General features: G+C 45.7%; 1 protein-coding gene across 2 annotated transcripts in view; it reads right to left on the bottom strand.

The window, feature by feature from the left end:
* Window positions 1–20,199, bottom strand: part of KDM4B (lysine demethylase 4B) — a 205,353-nt gene that overhangs the window by 66,455 nt on the left and 118,699 nt on the right. For both annotated transcript variants that reach the window (XM_083594406.1, XM_083594405.1), the window contains 2 exons: window positions 15,420–15,616; window positions 5,488–5,660 (listed from right to left, as the gene is read on the bottom strand). In XM_083594406.1, the coding sequence (XP_083450532.1) occupies window positions 5,488–5,660; window positions 15,420–15,616 (370 nt within the window). The remainder of the gene's footprint in view (window positions 1–5,487; window positions 5,661–15,419; window positions 15,617–20,199) is intronic.

Here is a 20,199-nt window from a genome sequence, read left to right as displayed (position 1 = left end):
CCGGGGAGGGGGATCAGCTAAGCCAAAGCACAGCACGGGGCTCTACGAAATGAGTAAGCTTGGAGCTAGATGAAGTTGTTAAGACTCCCCCTGCAGAAGCCTATTGCTGGCAGAAGTCTGTGTCACAACATTTCCCAGAAGCCGGTTATTCCAAGAGCCTTATTTACATCAATTTATTTAAAAATAAAATAAAGAAAAGTTAATGAGATCTAGCCAAAAATAGTCAGGGGTGCATTTGTGTAAACAATACTTCAAGATAAAGCTGGTTTTGAGGCACTGCATGAAAGGAATTTAGAATTTCCTTAGAGAAATGAATGCATCAAATGAGAAGTCAAATTGGATCTCTCCCTGGCCACAAAATGTAAGATTGCATTTACACTCCGGGTTGGGTAGGGGGTGGAAGCTGCCCCCCTTCCTGCGATTACAATGCACTGTCCTTCACTGACTTCTAAACAGGTGGCTTTGGCAGCAGTCGGTGGCAAGTGGAACTATTTCAGAGCAGGGGTGTGGAAGCTTTTTGACCTGGTGGACCAGACCTTTTATCTCCCCAATACCTCTGGCAAGCCAACTTTTGGGAATTATCTGATGTCATTATGACACCACGTGATTAACAGGTCGGTTACCCCTGAACACACTGGCACTCTCCCCACTAGTGATCTCAACATCTGGCACTCAGAAGCCTTATTCTCTGTGGATCTAATTCTCTTTTAAAGCCATCCACTTTTGTGGCCCTCGCTGACGAATTCCATAGTTCAGCTACACATTGTGTGAAAAATGTAATTTGTCCTGAATCTTCCAACTTCCGGCTTCATGGGATGCCTACCAGTTCTGGCGTCGTGAGAGGGAGAAAATATTCCTCTATCCGCTTTCTCCATGCCATGCATAATTTTATACACCTCTATCATGTTTCCTTTTACACACCTTTCCCTCTAAACTATAAAGCCCCCAAAATGCTGTAACCTTTCCTCACAGTTGATTTGGTAGGATGAAAGCAGCAGCAGCAGGGGGGCTTGCAAAGATCTTTGCAAGCAGCCTTGAGCTGCTGCTTTCAACCTCTGCTGAAGAGGTTGAAAGGAGCAGGGCACGGTGGCTTCAAAGAGCAGGGCTGGGGAAGAGCTGAATGGGAACCAGTCCCCTTCCCTGAGCAAGGCATGGTCCACCAGATGATTGCTCCTCTGCTGGATCAAGGTGTATTCTCAGCTGATGGGCGGTGTGGGGGGTACACCTTGCTTCAGCAAAGGAACAGTTCTGGTCATTCTAAAATCCCCATCCTAAAATCACCAGGCAGGCAAGATGGGGAGGAGTCGTGGGCTGGCCCTTTTAAGCCTGCAATCGGGGTTCTTTGTCCAATGCTTCCTGTCTTTCGGCACTTAACAGGTATGGTGATGGTGATCAATATTTTTCCTTAAAGAGGCCTGCTGCCCGAGGCCAGATCCATGTCAGGTTGTTATTCAGGAGTATGCTGTACCATTGCCACATGCTCCACGTGCCAGAGTCCATTACCCTCTCAGAAGAGCTTAAATCAATCTAGTCAACAGCCAAGGGTTACTACCTGAGATTGCTATATACACCCTTCAGGTTCAGAGGCAATTATGTCACTGAATACCAGCTGCTGAGAGCAACAACAGGCCCATGAAGGCAATTTGCCTTTCTGTCCTGCTTATGGGCTTTCTGGAAACATCTAGTGGGCCGTTGTGGGGAACAAGATGCTGGACTACGAGTTGAGCCTTTGGTCTGAATCCACAAGGTCTCCTTTTCTCTGTTTCTAGAGGGGACTCTGCCCTAATTATGAAGAGATGCAGATATAACGATTCACAGAAGAAACAGTTCATAGGCAGGCTTTGGAGAGGAGTCTGCACTCCTAACTCTTTTCCAAGGGCGGATTCACATCACTTCATTTCTGTACATTTCATTGACTGGCAACCAGTGGCGTAGCGTGGGTTGTCAGCACCCGGGGCAAGGCAAGTAATTTGTGCCCCCTAACCCGTGGATTTGCGCCCCCTAACCCGTGGATTTGCGCCCCCTAACCCATGGATTTGCCCTAACCCCAGATGTTGCGCCCGGTGCGGCCCGCCCCCCCTGCACCCCCCACGCTACGCCACTGCTGGCAACTGTACACGCAACCATCTCCATGAATGAGAACTGTATTTGAGGGCCATAAAAATACTCTGCAGTTGTCTGACGCTACTCACAGATGAATTGCTTGAAACTGATTTCCTTCACACCATTTAGGGTTGTTGTTTTTTGCACATTTACTTATAAGGTCTGAGTGGGAGCCTGAAGAAAAGGCTGGCTCTCTGCTCCAGAGCTCACAATAAACAAGCACTGCTTCCTAAGGTTTTAACAGAAAATAAGTAAGTCCAGGCTGACAACAGCAACATCCTAGAAGCAGCATCAAAAGCTACTCAGCCACAAAGTCAGAATTTCAGTAACAGGGCTGGAAGAAAAGTCTCCATCCCACCGATGCAGGCAGTTAAGCAGTTGCCAGCAGCGGGGCTCAGCTCCAATTTAAAAGCTGTTCATCTTGAACACAGCAATTCATCTTCCCCTCTTCTCTTCTCAAGGCTCCTCAGCTCTGCCTGTGCCACTTATCTCTCATCCCCCCAGGAGACATCGGCATTTTTCAGGCCATTTATTCCATGCTGTAACTGTTGGGGCTCGTACAGAAGCCAAGCACGTCCTGCTCAATGTGCTGTTGGCTCTTTCAAGATGGAGCGGCAGGGAGTCACTTGCTCTGGTTGTGCAACTCCTTTGCCGCACACCAGTGGCTCCTTGCCTAAGGAGTAAAAGAAATGGGTCCAACAAAATCTAGGAGCGACAAGGACTGGGAGCAGTGTATTGTATTCCTGGCTTTCCTGCACAAAATTATTGCAGGATCAAGCTACTGAAAAAAGAAACATGGGCAGATCCCAATTAAATCAGGGTTGTACAGTGCAATGTTTGCAAACAATTTTTTTTTACCCTGCCTTTTCATTTCAAAAAGTGCCCAAAGAAGCTAAAAAATCAGTATTTTATTAAACACAAACACATTACACACATGCAAGAGTGAAAGAGGAGGAATATTCCCCAAACCTCTCATTGCTAAAGGCACACTTCTTTTCTGAAATTAAACTGAAGGCATGCTTCCCTCTTGCAGTCAGAGTGGGTTAACTTTTTGAGTTCCTACGGAGTTAATAGTCATCCATTCTCAGAGAAGCCCACCTGCTCTGCTTATGACCATACCTCCCCTAAGTACAGGTAATTCTGCTGTGTCATGAATGACTGGATGATCCAATCACTTCTGATAAAGGCATATAAAAAAATTATCTCCCCCACCCCACTCAACATAAGCTATTTGGACAGAAGAAATGCAAAACAGGGAAACATGTTGAGATGCAGTAGGCAGCCTCTTCTCTGAGTTCTCAGGAGACTTAATTTTAATTAAATGTGTTTTTCAGAACACATTAATGTCCCTCAACCCACAGTCTGAGGAGTAATGGAGCAGAGCCTTTGCGATAGAAATCTAAGTTCTACAACTTGAAGCCCGCCCCCACCGCAAACTAGCTTATTCTATTTCTGCTAGCTGTTTTTATGTTGTGAACTGCACTGAGATCTGTGGGTGAAGGGCGGTATACCAATTTAATAAATGAAATAAAAATAACGAATGGCAAAGGGTTGTCCTGCTCAGACACCCTGCTCCCAGTAGCCATAAGAAACCCTGTCGTTTTATTTAAGAATGGAAATGAAGAATTTAAGAATTTTTCACCTCCTACTAATGCTCCCTTATGACCAATCAGAGTAATTGCAAACAAATATATTTCTCACCACCTAGTTTTTTACCTGCCTGTCAAATTTCTTACATTTCCACACAGTGGAATTACAAGCTGAGGGATTGCTGATGTTAGAACATAAGAATATGAGAAGGGGCCTGAAGATGGAGAAGAGCGAAGGTGAATCTAGTCCAACATCCTATTCTCACAATGGCCAACCAGGTGCCTGTAGGAACCTTGCAAGCGGGATTTTAAGTGTTGGCTGTATTATGCTCTTTATTATTGCTTTTAGAAATTGTGTTGTGCTTTCTTATTGATTATATGTTTTGCGGTTATGCTGCATGCCAGTTGGGGTACCGTTTGCAGAGAAGCAGGATATATAAGCAAACAAATAAATGCTGCTGCTGATTACACTGCGCCCCTCGAAATCTTCCACAAGCCTGCTTTGTTCTAATGAAAGGTGTAGCAGCCATACAGATGAGAGATTCCACCCTTTCCAAAGTATTGAAGAAAAATGTATGTCTTTTAGAAAAGCTTAAGCAGCTTTGGAAGAAACTTCCAAGGCCTGTCAAGATAGCTATTTTAGGCTGAATCCTTAATGGCTGTAGTAAATGGTGATATATTTCAGCAAGCATAGATTTCATTTTGGCAAAGAAGCCATGGCACTCTCCAAAAGAACCAACAACGTCCAATGAGAATTTGACAACTGAATTCTGGAGAAATTGCCCCACTTCTGCCCTCTTGTGCCTCAAAGGTGACATTCTGAAGGGCTTCACTGGCTGCATTTGGGCAAAATTGGGAAGCAGCAAAGAACAGCTTGCTTTCACCATGATGTACACGAGCTGTATGCTGGTTCACACAGCTCAAGCAAACCCTCTTTGCTCCCCCCCTTAGTCCAGGGGAAAGGGAACCCAGAGATTAGCATTACACCCATACCCATACTCGAAGTTCCTTTCTCCCATGAATTCTGGGTTGGACAATGTTAAGCCAGCTGCTCTGTGGTTTGTACCCTTGCTGGACGAAGGAAGAGGGCAACCAGAAACACTTCAAGCCGCCTGCACCCATAAACAGTCAGGGTTTTGTGTCGTAAAGCTGGGAATGATCTTGAAAGCCATTCCCAGTCAGGTACCCTAACAGTTTTAATCAGTTTTAAGGTGGTTTCATATGGTCCTATCTTGAGGATTCTCTAGATCACTGGGAGAAGGTTGGGATCATTGCCATCAGTGAGCCACTGAGTCCATTTGCGGCCCCTTCTACCAATCTCTCTCTAGAGGAAGAGTCTGGCACCTGGACTGTGATATCCACTGCCAAGAGCCATAAGAAATGGTCCCCCCTGCCCCCGCCAACATATCCTTAATTATATTGTATCTTTGTATGGAACTTAATTTAAAGTTGCTTTGCGAGGCAATCTTGGCTGAAAAGTAGGGCATAAACATAGTCAAGGCGTGCTTACAAAGTCCGTTGACGTTATGCTCATGAAGTGTTCCAAAAACTCCAGTGTCCTATTTACTCACTTGCTGAAGAGAGACAGCAAAGCCTCTTTTTCCAGCAGCTCATGACATTTCTGCGCTGGGAGAGATAGAGCACTCGGTCCCTGTCTCCACCAGGCAATTCTTTGTCGACTCTGGTTAGCAGGTGAGTGCTAAAATGTAAGCCTGGCCTAGAGGGGCAAGAAACATTTTTAATGAGAGCTTAGATGCTCATGATATAGAGTTCTATAATGTCCAATAAGCCTTACCCTCTTTGCCATCCAAGGCTTTGTTTTTGTCCTCTTCATCCAAACTTGGGACTCTCCTCTGCTCCTCCTTCACCTTCACCTCATCCAAGGCAGTCTCCATCCCCATGGCATCCCGAAGCAACTTTTGATCCTGTGTCTTATGCCTTCGGGATTGGCTTCGTTTTCTGTTAGCCCTGGATTTGGGAAGGGAAAGAAATGGTAATGTCTCATGAATGGAAAGGCTCTGGCGGAGGAAGGAAAGCAATTGCTTGGAAGCAATTTTGTAGCAGGCTCACCTGGATGAATTTTACCCTTATGATTTCTATATAATCATCTATCCATATATATCCATATATAACCATATATCTTTATGATGATTCTTATATACCCATCTATCTAACTGATTTTGAATCGCAAAGGCTTCTGCAGAGCTAAATGCTTAGATTTTAGAAATCCAAAAATGACCTCTGCCCCATTTCTCTACCCCGTGTTCTTCTAATGTACTCAACGTCTCGCTAACATAGTAAGAGGTAAAGGGGGACCCCTGACCATTAGGTCCAGTCGTGGCCGACTCTGGGGTTGCGGCGCTCATCTCGCTTTACTGGCCGAGGGAGCCGGCGTACAGCTTCCAGGTCATGTGGCCAGCAGGACTAAGCCGCTTCTGGCGAACCAGAGCAGCGCATGGAAACGCCCTTTACCTTCCCGCCAGAGTGGTACCTATTTATCTACTTGCACTTTGACGTGCTTTCGAACTGCTAGGTTGGCAGGAGCAGGGACCGAGCAACGGGAGCTCACCCTGTCGCAGGGATTCGAACCAACAGGAAGCAATAAATCTGATGTGCTGGCACGTTTCTCCGTCCTGGCAAGCTCTTCAGCAGCTAAAAACAGGAAAACGCTAACCACAATGTTCTAGACAGGAGCAGATGTTGTGTGGTGGTTATCCGTATTATCAATGGACAAAATTAAGTTTCTTTTCCTCTTTTATTATTGTAAATTGGGGGAAAGGTCAGACTGATGTACCATCTGAGGAAAGCAGAAGTTGGGGAGTATTCTTTACATGGTCTGGGGAAAGGTTTATGTATGCGCTCATTGGTTCGGTTTTTGCTGCCATATGCGATTATATACGATTATGTCATGTTTTAGGATGTATGTACTCAGGTATAAAGCCTTACTGCACTAGGGCTTCGGGGCCCAGTCTTTAGAAATCATTCCACTGGGTCATTATTGCTCAGCAATAAAATATCACTTTCTCTTTCTCCATTGCTGAGTCTGTCAATTCTTGGACACAATTTGAGTGGGCCATAGGTACTCTATAAATCCGTGCAACAATTTCATAAGAGAGATCAGGATAGCTAACTGTCAGGGAACTGCCATCGGAGCCAAGAGTGGAGGTAAGGCTCCCCAACGATGCAGGAGAAGGGACCAGCAGGGAGAGAGAGAACACTTCCTTTGGGGAAGGAAATCGGCGTGACACCAGGAAGAAAGGGGAGCAGGGAAGGACTTCGGAGAGATGGCTCCAAGACTCTTCCACAGAGACCAGCGGGGAGAGCCCAGGACCTCCGCTGGCCACGCCCACTCTGCGCAGAAGACTTCCGCGCAGGGAGGCTAGGCGGAGACTTGGCGTCAAAGAGCTTTTATGTTGGAAGAAGTTCAGGAAACGCCCACTGACGGATTCTGCCAGTGACTGACACAGCCACGGAGAAAGGGCTGTCCAGCCAGGGAAAGGTTTAGCCAGACAACGTTGCCTAGAGCAGCAGCCCCCTTACGCACGAGCAACCCCCAATTCCCTTTACACTAACATTGTAACGAGCCAGGCAACAGGTCAGAGCAAACATATGTAGAAAACCTTTCTGAAGACCCTTAGTGGGCACAAAGGGTGGGGATTCTAATGTGCTCAGAAGGACCCCATGTATGCACAGCTCAGTCCACCAGTCTCAGCAACAAGCCTGAAGATGGAGAGGGCGGAGCTTTGTTAATGGGTATAATCACCCTCTGTGTACATGAAGACAGAACAGAATAGGTTTCAAATCAACGATACAGGGTGACCCAATCTTGGCTGAAAAACAGGTCATATTAAGGCATGGGTAGGCAAACTAAGGCCGAGGGGCCGGATCCGGCCCAATCACCTTCTAAGTCCGGCCCGCAGACAATCCACGAATCAGCGTGTTTTTACATGAGTAGAATGTGTTCTTTTATTTAAAATGCATCACTGCGTTATTTGTGGGGCATAGGAATTCGTTCATCCCCCCCCAATATAGTCCAGCCCCCCACATCCCTGTATCAAGGGATGAATAAAGATCAGAAATAAAGGCATGGAACATCCTGATATTAAAGTCTGGAAGAATGTTTGTACTGTATATATTTTTTTAAAGCAAATTTTTTAAAATGCCCCAAAATTATCAGTTTCATAACGAATGGAAAAAAATTGATTTGAATAAAGGAATACAGATTGTTGGTATTAAAGTCTGGAAGAATGTTTGTACTGTATATATTTTTTAAAGAATTTTTTTTTAATGCCCCAAAATTATCAGTTTCATAACTAATGGAAAAAAATGGATTTGAATAAAGGAATACAGATTGTTGGTAACCAATGAGAAGTGTCGAAGCCGCAAAGAGAGAGAGGGAAGTCAACTAACCTAAGAGGGATTCAAACAAGTTTACTGGAACAGAAAGCAAGTGATTGTAAGGGAAGAAAGTGAAGAAGAAATATAAATATAATTTCTTTCTGGCAGCCTTTTGTATAGAATACCCAAATTATGGTTTGTTTTCTTTAAACAATTTTGTGTATCTCATTAATTCCCTCCCCCTTTTATTATTGTATTTTTTCTTTTCTTTTTCTTTATTCAGGTGTAATTTTTAATTTATTCTTTCTCTGTAGTTTTCATAAATAAATAAATAAATAAATAACAAAACAAAACAAAACAATCAGTTGTAGTCCTGGATCCCCAGAGCTCATAAAATGTCCCTTCCCTTCCTCTCTATCTCCTTGTGCAACAACTGGTCGCCTCATACAGCCAAAATTGTGCGGGTTCTGAGTTTTTTTTTGCAGGAAGCAATGCTGCCTTTACTCGGTGTTTCGGATAAAGCAAACATCCTACATGCAGACACAAGTGACTGCAAAGAGGCGACACAACTGTGTTAGTAACAAACATCTTTCTGAAGGATTTTTTTTAAAAAAGTTGAAAAAACTTCTCTGAAGCACAGGAGCAAAATTTACCAACACCTGTCTGTAACTACTCTCTCTCCGACCTCTGTGTATGTATATGTGTGAGCATGTGTGTGCATGCATAGCTACATCTCTGTTAAGTAAGTTGCTTCCTGTTGCTTTCAACCCATTAAATATCCGCATGCCTCTGGTCTCCTGCATGCCATTGGTTTCAGCAAACAGATATGGCTTAAAAGAAAGAAAGAAAGAAAGAAAGAAAGAAAGAAAGAAAGAAAGAGCCCCCACATATTGTGGTTCCCTCTCCACTCTCTTCTCAGCCACTACCAATACAGCACACAGCAACTCAAGGCAACTTTAAATAGTCCAAAACCTACCACCCAAGTTCCACACCTTTTACAGCCTGTCGGTGGTGGGGGCGGGAAACATTAATTCTGTCACAGCAGAACACAGCTAATGGGAACTTTTAATGAGGCAACAAGCCCAACCGGCTGGAAGTGATGTGGGGGCTAGGTAGAGAAATGCTCTACGTCCAAACGGAAAAAAAGAAAAGAAGAAAAACCCAGAAAGGCAGACACTAGCAGAGGAATTACTAATGACCAGAGTTGAGCCATATGGTCCCTCTCCAAGTGAGTTTACTTCACACTTACAAGACAATTTGTTAGCAGGAACCCACCAGTGGAACCCAAGACTTGGAATTTTGTTTCACTAAGATTCAGGAGAAGTTGCAATGCTTCCTCAGGAGGGAAGTGAAATAGTCTCCCAATTAATAACCAGATGTTTGGGGGCTATATTTTTAGCGACGGGGTGGGGGGGGACTGCTTGCAGAAAAATTTGGAGCAAACTTCAGCTAGTTTAACCCCATCTCTACAAGGAGAAATCAGGAGCTGCATGCTTCACTTTCATAAAGTTACACTGCCTTATGCCTCACAATCCAGGTCTGTACACTCATGTTATCTAAAAGTAGTGTGAACAAGGCTACTTGTCAACAAGGCTACTTGAGAATCTCACCACTGCTGAGAATAAACGGGGTAACTTAGCCAAGACCCTGAGGAACTGCCAGTTACAGACATTCTCTTAGACTGCTGAAAATACCTACAAGTCCAGCACACCATGGATGACTCCTACGTTGACCCTCTTGACATGATCCTTTAGCTGGATCCTTTAGCTGAGGAAGACAAACCTCTCCCACATCCATGACATCAAATTGGATAAGCCATACAGATATCCTTTCTGTAAAAACTAACATGATACGGAGGTAGAAAATCTTCTGTTTTCAGCTCAGCCTCCACTGTCTGGCCTCTCACTGACCAGACAGTTCAACATATCCAAGGCACACAATGCAGGTGCCTTGTGGAAGCTAAGCAGGTCCAGATCTGGTAGTGCCTGAGAGGAGGAGACCAGCTGGGAACCCATCACGGAAGAAAAGGCAGGATTATAAACACAAATGCAACAAAACAATCCTTCATGTCTTTTCTGGTTTCCTATCCCAGATTGTAAACTGCCCTGTGATCTTCAGGTGAAGGGTGGTATAGACATTTCAGTGGCGTAGCGTGGGTTATCAGCACCCGGGGCAAGGCAAGTAATTTGCGCCCCCTAACCCGTAGATTTGCGCCCCCTAACCCCCAGATGTTGCGCCCGGTGCGGCCGGCACCCCCTGCACCCCCCACGCTACGCCACTGAGACATTTTAATAACAATAACAGTAACAACAATAACAATACTCTTGCTCTGCTCTACAGCCTATTTCTCTGCTCAAGGTCTTGCTCATGGCCGTTGTTGGCACCTTGAAATAAGTCACAAGTAAAATAGATCTCGGAGACCTGAGCCACTGCTGGATGCCCTCTTGCCTGCAGGACAACTCCAATTGGGGTAAGGCACAGTCCTGCTTTGCAGGAAAGAACCAACTGCAGGAGAAAGAAGGGGGAGCCCTCTAATATACAAGAATAAGTTTTTACTGAGCTGAATGCATTTTTAACAGAGCTCTCCCTCAGGGGCACTCTTGCTCAATAATGAACTTTGTGTGTGTGTATGTGGGGGACGCAGGTGGCGCTGTGGGTAAAACCTCAGTGCCTAGGGCTTGCCGATCGCATGGTCGGCGGTTCGAATCCCCGCGGCGGGGTGAGCTCCCGTCTTTCGGTCCCTGCTCCTGCCCACCTAGCAGTTCGAAAGCACTCCTAAGTGCAAGTAGATAAATAGGTACCGCTTTATAGCGGGAAGGTAAACGGTGTTTCCGTGTGCTGCGCTGGTGCTGGCTCGCCAGAGCAGCTTTGTCACGCTGGCCACGTGACCCGGAAGTGTCTGCGGACAGCGCTGGCCCCCGGCCTCTTAAGTGAGATGGGCGCACAACCCTAGAGTCGGACACGACTGGCCCGTACGGCAGGGGTACCTTTACCTTTATGTGCACCTGGAGGTTTCCTCCCTCTGGATCCTACCAGCACAGCCGCTGTAACTTTTTGGATCTCCTTGGAAAGCTGTTTTGGCCAATATTCTAATGCAAGACTTAGTCATCTAGGACTAGGCAGAATACGGAGGTCAAAAGGTAAGAAGCAGCTAAGGGAGGAGAGCTATAAATAACATGGTGAATGAGCAAGTACTTGACCATCTCCAGGTAAGGCTAGGAAAGGACTTCTGTCCGAATCTCTGGAGAGCTGATGCCAGTTAGGGTAGCCCGTACTAAGATAAACTGACCAATGGTTTCTATAACACAGCTTTCTAGAAAGGGCAGCATACTCCTAGGATTTGGTTCTTCCCCTACAGTGTTACCACTAAACCTCCTCATGTAGAGGCTGCTTTCTTCCTAAAGCGTGCTTGATTTGGGGTGGGTGGGGGGTGGAGCAGGAGACACACACGTACACTTGGTTTCATGTCTTGTGGCAGAACAAACCATTTATAAAAACCTTCAAATCCAGTGAAAGTCTGTAGAATGGGATCACTGCTCTCTATTGACAATCCACTCTGTTGACCAATTAGCTTTAGCCACAATCAATTAACCGTTATGTAAATAGCAGCCATGTTTTAAGCCAACAGCTTCACTAAGTTAGGCAGATTTGGGGACAAAATCAGCTACAGGCTTGATAAATAAGAGTCAAGGGCAGTGTGACAAATGGCTCCTGGCAGAGATGGGAAAGTAATGCAAATTTCTTAGGTGCCAGCACACATTTTTTAGGAGCCTGCAATATCTAGTTGTCAGGCACCAGGTCTGCACAGGGCAGGAAAAATCTGTTAAAATTCCTCTCTTTTTTTGGCAGCCCAGACACCCAGGTGCCTGGGATTTTTCCAGCCCTGGTTCCCAGCAGGTCATGCTCAGCTGACAGTAGGGCCTGTGTGCCCTGCTAGAGGATGAGAAGGGACGATTAAAGGCAACTTGAAAAACTGGATCCTCAGCCAACCATCCTCTACTCTGCCAGGAGCAGACATGATAGGATTGCTGATTTAGAGTTAACAAGGTTTTCAAGCAGAAAAATGGTATTGCTAGCATGGTAGTCTGCCCGAGCAGAGAAAATGCATTTCGGTTTAAAACCATAAAACACTTTTAAGCAAGAGAGGGTTGAGGGTGAGGAATGCAGGAAGGAGCAGGAGAAACAAAAGGAAATATTAAAATAAATAAAAGGTGATTATACCTGTGAGGTTATGCTAGCTAGCAAATAATTTGCAGCAGTAAGTGATGGAAGCATGACATAGATATATGCAGAGCACACTTGAAGCTGGACTGAGAGCATAAGCTGCTTCATGAGGCATAACGACCACAGAGTGTAATGCTGCTGCTGACAATTGACAAATGACATAACAGAGAGCTCCCAAAATAATGAGGAGGAGGAAAGGCTAAGAGAGCAAAGTGCATTAAGTTGAGGGTGGGGCAGGAGGGGAGAAAAGAGAGAGGATAACATTTGTACCTCACTAATAGTCATTATCAGGGACGCGGGTGGCGCTGTGGGTTAAACCACAGAGCCTAGGACTCGCCAATCAGAAGGTCGGCGGTTCGAATCCCCACGACGGGGTGAGCTCCCGTTGTTCGGTCCCAGCTCCTGCCAACCTAGCAGCTCGAAAGCACGTCAAAGTGCAAGTAGATAAATAGGTACTGCTCCAGCAGGAAGGTAAATGGCGTTTCCGTGCGCTGCTCTGGTTCACCAGAAGCGGCTTAGTCCTGCTGGCCACATGACCCGGAAGCTGTACGCTGGCTCCCTCGGCCAATAAAGCGAGATGAGCGCCGAAACCCCAGAGTCGGCCACGACTGGACCTAATGGTCAGGGGTCCCTTTACCTTTACCTAATAGTCATTATTCCACTGTGGTGACCATTTAGAGGTCAGGCATCAGATTTGCCGTGAATCCTTTATGAAAGGACTAATTAAGCAGACAACTATCATAAATTCTCTCTCTCTCTCTCTCTCTCTCTCTCTCTCTCTCTCTCTCACACACACACACACACACACACACTAAATTACCAACACTGCATAGTCTTCTGAAGTGTGGTGGGGCCTAGAAGCCTGTGCACGTCCTGATACAAATGGTGTCCTCCCTCCCATTGCCTGCTTCATATTACAGTGGTACCTCTAGTTACAAACTTAATTCGTTCCGGAGGTCCGCTCTTAATATGAAACCGTTCTTGCTAATGGGGCCTCTTGCTGCCACTGCGCCACCAGCACACGATTTCCGTTCTCATCCTGGGGCAAAGTTCTCAACCAGAGGTAACTCTTCCAAGTTAGCGGCGTTTGTAACCTGAGGTGTTTGTTACTCAAGGTACCACTGTACTTCCTAGGGAGGTTTCATCCAAGGTATCCAGAACTCTGGGAACTGCATCTCCTATGACCTCTACTGCACTGAGTGCACCATGTATGTGAAGCACTCTCCAAGCTCTTCCAGGCTTAAATGGAGAATCTCAGTAGAGATTAGGACACTTTCTAGATGTAGGTACCCTGTATGTCACACAATCTATTGAAGAAATGTAAACCGATCCTAGTAATAACAGAACTGACTCCCATACTGGTTTTGGTTTTTAAATAGCTTTAGAGGACATAAGACCTTTGGGCCGTTTTTTAGTAGGGGCAGTGAAATCCACCACTGGAGCAACTGGAAGAAATAATGGGATGGGGAAAGGAGAAAGGCACAAAGGCATTCCAAGCCTTCTTCTGCAATAGTAAGGGCTGGAAACTTGTTTCAAAAATGAACACTCAAACTGGGAGGGAAATGTTCTCAGGATATTAAACTCTATGACAGATAAGCCTGCTCTATGCTAACATAAAGTGTACAGAAGTGGAGAATATACACACAGCCCTGGCTGTATCAAGATCTCCACACTAGGATTCTGAAACTGAATCCTGACTGGTATAATAAATTGAGTGTGGCAAATAAGCTTGACACTCGATAGCCATCTAAAACGCAAGAGCAAGCGAGCGCAGCTCAAGTCAGACATGTCAACATTAAATGACCTGACAGGGATATTTCAAAATTATGAAAGGATTTGAGGGAGTACGATAAGGAACTATATTTTTTACACTGGAATGGAGAGGGGGGAAACTAAAAACAACGGAAGTAGCATTCTATTGTCATAAATTAGGTGTTAGCCTGCAACCCACCCAGGTAAGGTTTGTTCTCTTCCAGAAAGCAGAAATGCACAAAAAATGCTATCTAATTCAGAAAAAGTTGAATTATGCAGCCATTTTATATAAAGGCCCATCATTGTAGATATTTTAAAGGCTGGCACAAAAGACTGCAAAACTTCTTGGGTGTTTTCTATGACACAAAAAAGCTACCACAGTTGAAAGTCAGCAGGAAGTGGGAGGGAGAATTTTGAAGGCAGCATTCCAATGGCTTCAAGTTGCAAGAAAGGAGATTCCAACTAAACATTTGGAAAAACTTTCTGACAGAAAGAGCTGTTTGACAGTGGAACAGACTCCCACGAGAGGTGGTGGTTTTTAAACAGAGGTTGGGTGGCCATCTGTCATGGATTCTTTAGCTGAGAATCCTGCATTGCAGGGGGTTGGACTAAATGACCCCTTGGGGTCCCTTTCAACTCTAAGATTCTATGATTAAAAAGAAAAAAAGCAAATAATATCGGGTACTCTTGCAGATATTGGGTTTGCTGAGCGGGGGGGGGGGGGCATGCCCTATCACTGTATCTATGTGACTCCATTGGACAAAACTCTTCCCCACAAGAGAGGATCATATTTAGTAAGGCCGTGTCACGATATTCCTCCTTTGGCCCAGTGGCACAGGAAGCGGGGTGCAGTGGGTGCAGGCTGCCCCAGATGTCATCACTGAGGGGGGGTGACAAAACGACAACTTTTTGGGGGGGAAAGTAACTCCCGCACCCACCGCACCCCCCTTCCTAAGCCACTGGTAGCTAGGTGAGGCGGGGGGCACTGGGCACCACACTGTGGGGCCTGCAGCATGCCTGAGCCATGCGTCTCTCCTGAGGGGGAGGCAGCAGGCAGACTGCCTGCAAGCTCTGCGCTGCTTTTTTGAGCAGTGTGGGGCTTGTGTCTGCCCACCGCCTCAGCCGCCCTACAGCTGAGGGGGAGGCTGCGGAGAGGCTCCACGCAGAGCGCCCTGCCTTGGCTTGCCCCACCCCCATGGGCAGCTCACCCCACCCCTGGCTGCAGGACACACACGCCACACCGGGCACCTGAGCGGCTAGCTATGCCGCTGCTTGGGCCTGCCCTCCAAAGCAGATGCTATTTTTCTTCTCTGACAGTTCAGCAGTGACATCAGGACTCCTGTGGTCTCTCCAGAGCAACTTTGGACATTCTAAGCAAGCAGACAAGAAGTGGGGACAAAAGGACCCTCTTACTTGCGCAGCATCTTTGCTTTCAGGGCATTCTTCGTCTGATTCCAGGTTTCTAGCTCTGGGCTGGTTAGAGCTGTAGGTTTCATGTGGTCCAAGACAGTGATGTCTTTCCCTTGCTTCCATAATTCATATCGGTCAGGTTGGAGGACCCGTACAAAAACATCCATAGAGATTTTCACCATGTCTTTCCGGCACGTGCACTGAAAAACAAAGTCCAGACACCCATCAGTTTAATGTTACAAGGAAGAGGTGGTGGTGGTGATGTACCAACAGAATTGCATTACATTCCACATACCCCAAACTGGCTGCCACCAGTGTTCAAAATTCCCATTATTCTAGGCACATTTCGTGACGAGGAACTTCATTAGCACAAGCAGTTTCTGAGCTCTGGGCCTAAGATTTCAGATTAAAACTGCAGAGTGTAAGGAAAGGAGGGCCTCTTTCTGCCTCCCCACTTCCAGCTACTCTCTGAAGACTGGAGAAGAGACCCTCTTAAGAATATTAGGGGGGTGGGCTAGACCATGTGAAAATGAACATAATATTTTAGCCGCAGTTCATTCATTTTCAGCTTTGCCTTCTAGTTATAAAAAAGCATGCCTAGACATTCTGTTGTTGCACCCATGCTCCTAGCTTTCATATCTCGGTTTCTAACACTGGCTGCCACCCATCAGCATCTCCAAGCCCCTCTTGTTCTGACTGAACTGCTGTGAGGACATGGAATATGCACAATCACTGCCTGCTAAGGTAAGGTTGAAGACAACAGCCCCTAAGTAGAAAGTGAAAAACCTTGCCTACACTTAGGTCCAGGAGGAGCTGCGAATAGACTTGAATAATGGGAGGTGGTGGCAGAGGCATGTACGAAATAAGGGTGGCAAAATGGAGGGCAAAGACAAGGGACTAAGATGCCAGTGTGTATGGGGAGCAAACTCACAGTCCCAAAGACAGGAGGGGATGAGAGCCATTGATGAGAAATGAATGCCCAGGCAAGACAGATTTGGAGGCAGTGGCTGTAGACCAGAGAGGCCGAAGAGGCAATGGGGTGGGACACATATTTGCACATACAGATTTAAAGTTAACCAACCAATGTGGAGGTGGCTGTCTTGGCTCTTTTTTGAAAATATTTATGGCTCTGAAAGTGAAGCAGGCAGGAGAGGAGAAGGGGAAGGCTCTCCCTTGCCAGGCTCCCGCTCCTTTGCTGGAGGATTGTCCCCTCCTCCCATTTTCTCATTTCAGAGAGAGAGTTCAGGGCACCACCTTCTGCTCTGCAGTGAAAAACAAGCAATAATAACCCACCAGCGCCAAACAGGGAGAGAATATTTATGGCCGGGCGATTTCCAGCAAACCCAATTCGCTTAATGAAAAATAGCAGAGGACAGAAAGAAAGATCCCAGAATGTAATTTGGCTACGGAGCTGCAGACTACAGATGGTGCCCGTGTTTCAGGTTCCTGGCTGGGCTGGAGCTCTCCCCAGAGCCTCCATCAACAGTAGCTTAAGGGATTTGTATCGAACAGCTTTCCAATAGTCCCCCCCCCAAGTAATTAAAAAAGGCACCTGAGTGTGTTCCCAGGGAGGGAAGGGAGGCAAGGCACTCACTTGGAGAAGCAGGGTGCTAGTCTACTGTGGTCTAAGCTGCAATAAAGCTGCATCAACAAACCCACTATTGCCCTGTCTGACTCATATGGATCACAGTGGGAACTATACGCAAAGAGATAGCATAGGCCAAAGTTGGCCCCTGCAATGCATAGAGAGGACAGGTAATGCAGCTGTGCAACTGAGTCCGCACATTTCAATAGCTTACAACTAGGGTGTGGGGTGTGCAGAGAGGGAAAAGAACACTTCCATCAAAGTTTCCCTGTCAATCTCTTGGAGAAGATTCTTAATCGCCATGGGTTGTTCTCTCACTACAAAAAATTAACATTTCCTTTCCCCGGACTACAAAAATAGAGGTCATTTCCAAGCATCAATGCAAGAAGTGGTTAAGAACCCTTTGCCTGTGGTTTGATTAATACAGGAGTAAGGCAGCCAACGGAGCCAAAGTTGCCATTGATCCATTCAAAATGCTGGTTGGCAAATAATATTGAACAGGCACCATATTTTGAATTGAGCAAGGCCTGAAGGGCATTCATCAAAGCACAGGCAAGGGGACATTGAACAGTTTCCTCCCCAGTTTTTAGTAAAGGATTTTCATAGTTAACAAGGGTACATACAATGACTCTGTTTTCAGTTCATAGAGTTCTTTCTATAGGTCAGTTATGTTCAGTTTGAGACACTGCTGTCACAGACATTGTAAGGTTGGAACAACAGAGGCTCAGGCAGAACACTGTCCCTTATTGTGCCTCTTAAGGCATGGGCAAAGAGCTCCTTTTCTTGGAGAAAGAGGTCACAGCTCAGTGGTAGAGCCCCAGGTCAGTGAAAACAATGGACATGTAGTCTGGTTTTCTACAGGGCAGCTCTCCATCATGCAAATAGCAATTCTGTCCTGCCCTTTTTTTCCTTCTTCGCCTCGTATCCCCAGTCCTCAACAGGCAAATTCTGACGCCCATCTGAACATGAGTGGACCTTGCACGCAGCCAGACTGGAAAACAAGCTTCAAGTTGCTATTCCAAAGGGGTAGCTTTGCCAACAGCAGGCTCTGGTGGCATTTTAAAGACATTTGCTACAAAAGCTTAACATAGTTAAATTGTAAGCAAATCTTGGTGGCATATAAAATTTGCCTAGAAACAGTAACACAACACACCCCTGAGAAACTGAAGATACGCTCTCATGGTTTGACTAACATGATTCTGCTTGAGAGAAGGAAGGGGGGGTGTACCTCCTGGATACAAAATGTTTCTGTCACTCCCAAAGGGAAGGATCCCTCTGGGAGTACTTAATCCCAGCGTAGATTCTCTTGCTGCAACTGGTGTCATGAAGGCTCCAGGAGAAATGGGGGAATGGGGAGTCCTAAGAGAGCAACACCCAGAGCTGCTTTACTGTCACTTGGCCGCCAAGTCTCTCTCTGGTTCTCCCTCCCCCAGCCTCTCTGCAATGCCTCAGCTCAACAGCAGGCACATTTCGTTCTCCCTCGCCCACCTCTTTACATGCACAAATCTACCGTGATGTATGTTTATATTTCAATTTTAATATTATTTTATTGCTTTCACACTGGTGCACATGAATAATTTACACCCGGGCTGGGTCCTCGGGGGCCTCTTTCTGCCCAGGCGGCGATATTTTCTCAGCCACTGTGCCGCATTGCTCCCACAAAAGCCTCTTGCCAAAAAGACGTGCGCACCCCCGCCCTGCATTCCAGCTCCAGCACAGCTGTGTAATCCTTTCTGGAGCAGTGAGCAGCCTGGTGCAGCAGCAAATCAGAGCGCTGCTGACAGATATAAAGGGACTGGGGGACTATTTTCTTTTTCCTTCACTGCACCAGGACCCTAAGCCAAGCTTATGTCTCCGCTTTTTCCTTTGGCACTGTTAACACCTTCACTTGAACTTCATTAACAAAACTGACACCTGACCTGATGATCTGAATAAGGAATATGGGTTGTTCTCTCACTACAAAAAAGGAACCTTTCCCTTTCCCTGACTACAAAAATAAACACTGAAGCAGTTGCGTTTGTATCCCTGCTGCGACACTTTAGCAAAGGCAGGTTGCCTGGTGGGAAAATGCTGTGATTACTAAGAACCAAACTGTACATTAAAAGGGGAAAAAGTGTTAAGCGCTCCCACCACAGAATGTGAGTGGGGAGGGGGGGGGACCCCACGATTTAATGCTTCCTCATGTTAAAAACAAATAAACAAGACTATACCTGGCAGAAGAGGCAGGAATCATCAGCTTCTGATATGCTTTCTTCTGAAAGGGTGGGGCATTTCCATATCAGGGCTCCCAACCTCCACTGCTAAATTTCAGAAGGACTATATACCATGGGCTGCTTCTTAACAAGTGGATTGCACTGGCTTCATCTTTGAACTGAACCTCAGCACTCACATTTGTGTTTTCCGAAATTCATGAAGCTCAAAGTTCAGAATAAAGAGTGATGGATTGCTAAAACATATAAACCGGAGTTGTGCTACGAAACACTGTTTACTGGGATGAAGCGGAACATAAATCAGTTTCCAGTTACGATGACACTTGCTCTGTCTGATTATGAAAACAACATTGAAAATTTCAATAGTATTATATAAGAACAAAATCCAAATTTATTGCCATTATAGGGATGTTTATTTTCTGAGCTTTTTCTCTAAAAGTATGGATTTATTCAGGGTTTTCCTCCTGACTGATACATATGTTTCTAAAGTCTTACTGTTATTTACTGCAATATAGATGGTTTCTGTTTTCAACTTTTTGTTTATTCTCCCCTAACTGGCAAAAAGATACACTTAGGCACCTTAGGCTGTGGCCACACCTCTAATTACAAATATGTATGTGTAAGTACAACAGAAACAGTTATACTTTTACAATTTTATAAACATACAAGAAAGCACAACCCTGCCCCTCGCAAATTTTCTTGCTCCTCCTACCCCCAAAACCCAATTTTCCCTCCGAGTTTCAAGGTTTCAGGGTAGAAATTCAATACCTGTGGAATTGGGAGTGTCATCTAGAAAATAAACTATTGTGAAGGAGAAAGGTAAAAGACAAGCTAATCCATAAATAATGCTTGCTGAGTGGTATTTGGAGTCGTACAGATACACCTATTGGATCTGCACCTGTACAAGATTCAGAATCCTCTAGGTCAGGGATGAGAAACCAGTGGCCCTCCAGATGTTGCTGTACTACAATTCCTATCATCCTGCCTG

This window comes from Podarcis filfolensis (assembly GCF_964270895.1).
Source record: "Podarcis filfolensis genome assembly, chromosome: 18".
Classification (NCBI taxonomy): domain Eukaryota; kingdom Metazoa; phylum Chordata; class Lepidosauria; order Squamata; family Lacertidae; genus Podarcis; species Podarcis filfolensis.
The sequence above is the reverse complement of the archived record's forward strand: the minus strand, read 5'-3'. Positions and strand labels throughout refer to the sequence as shown.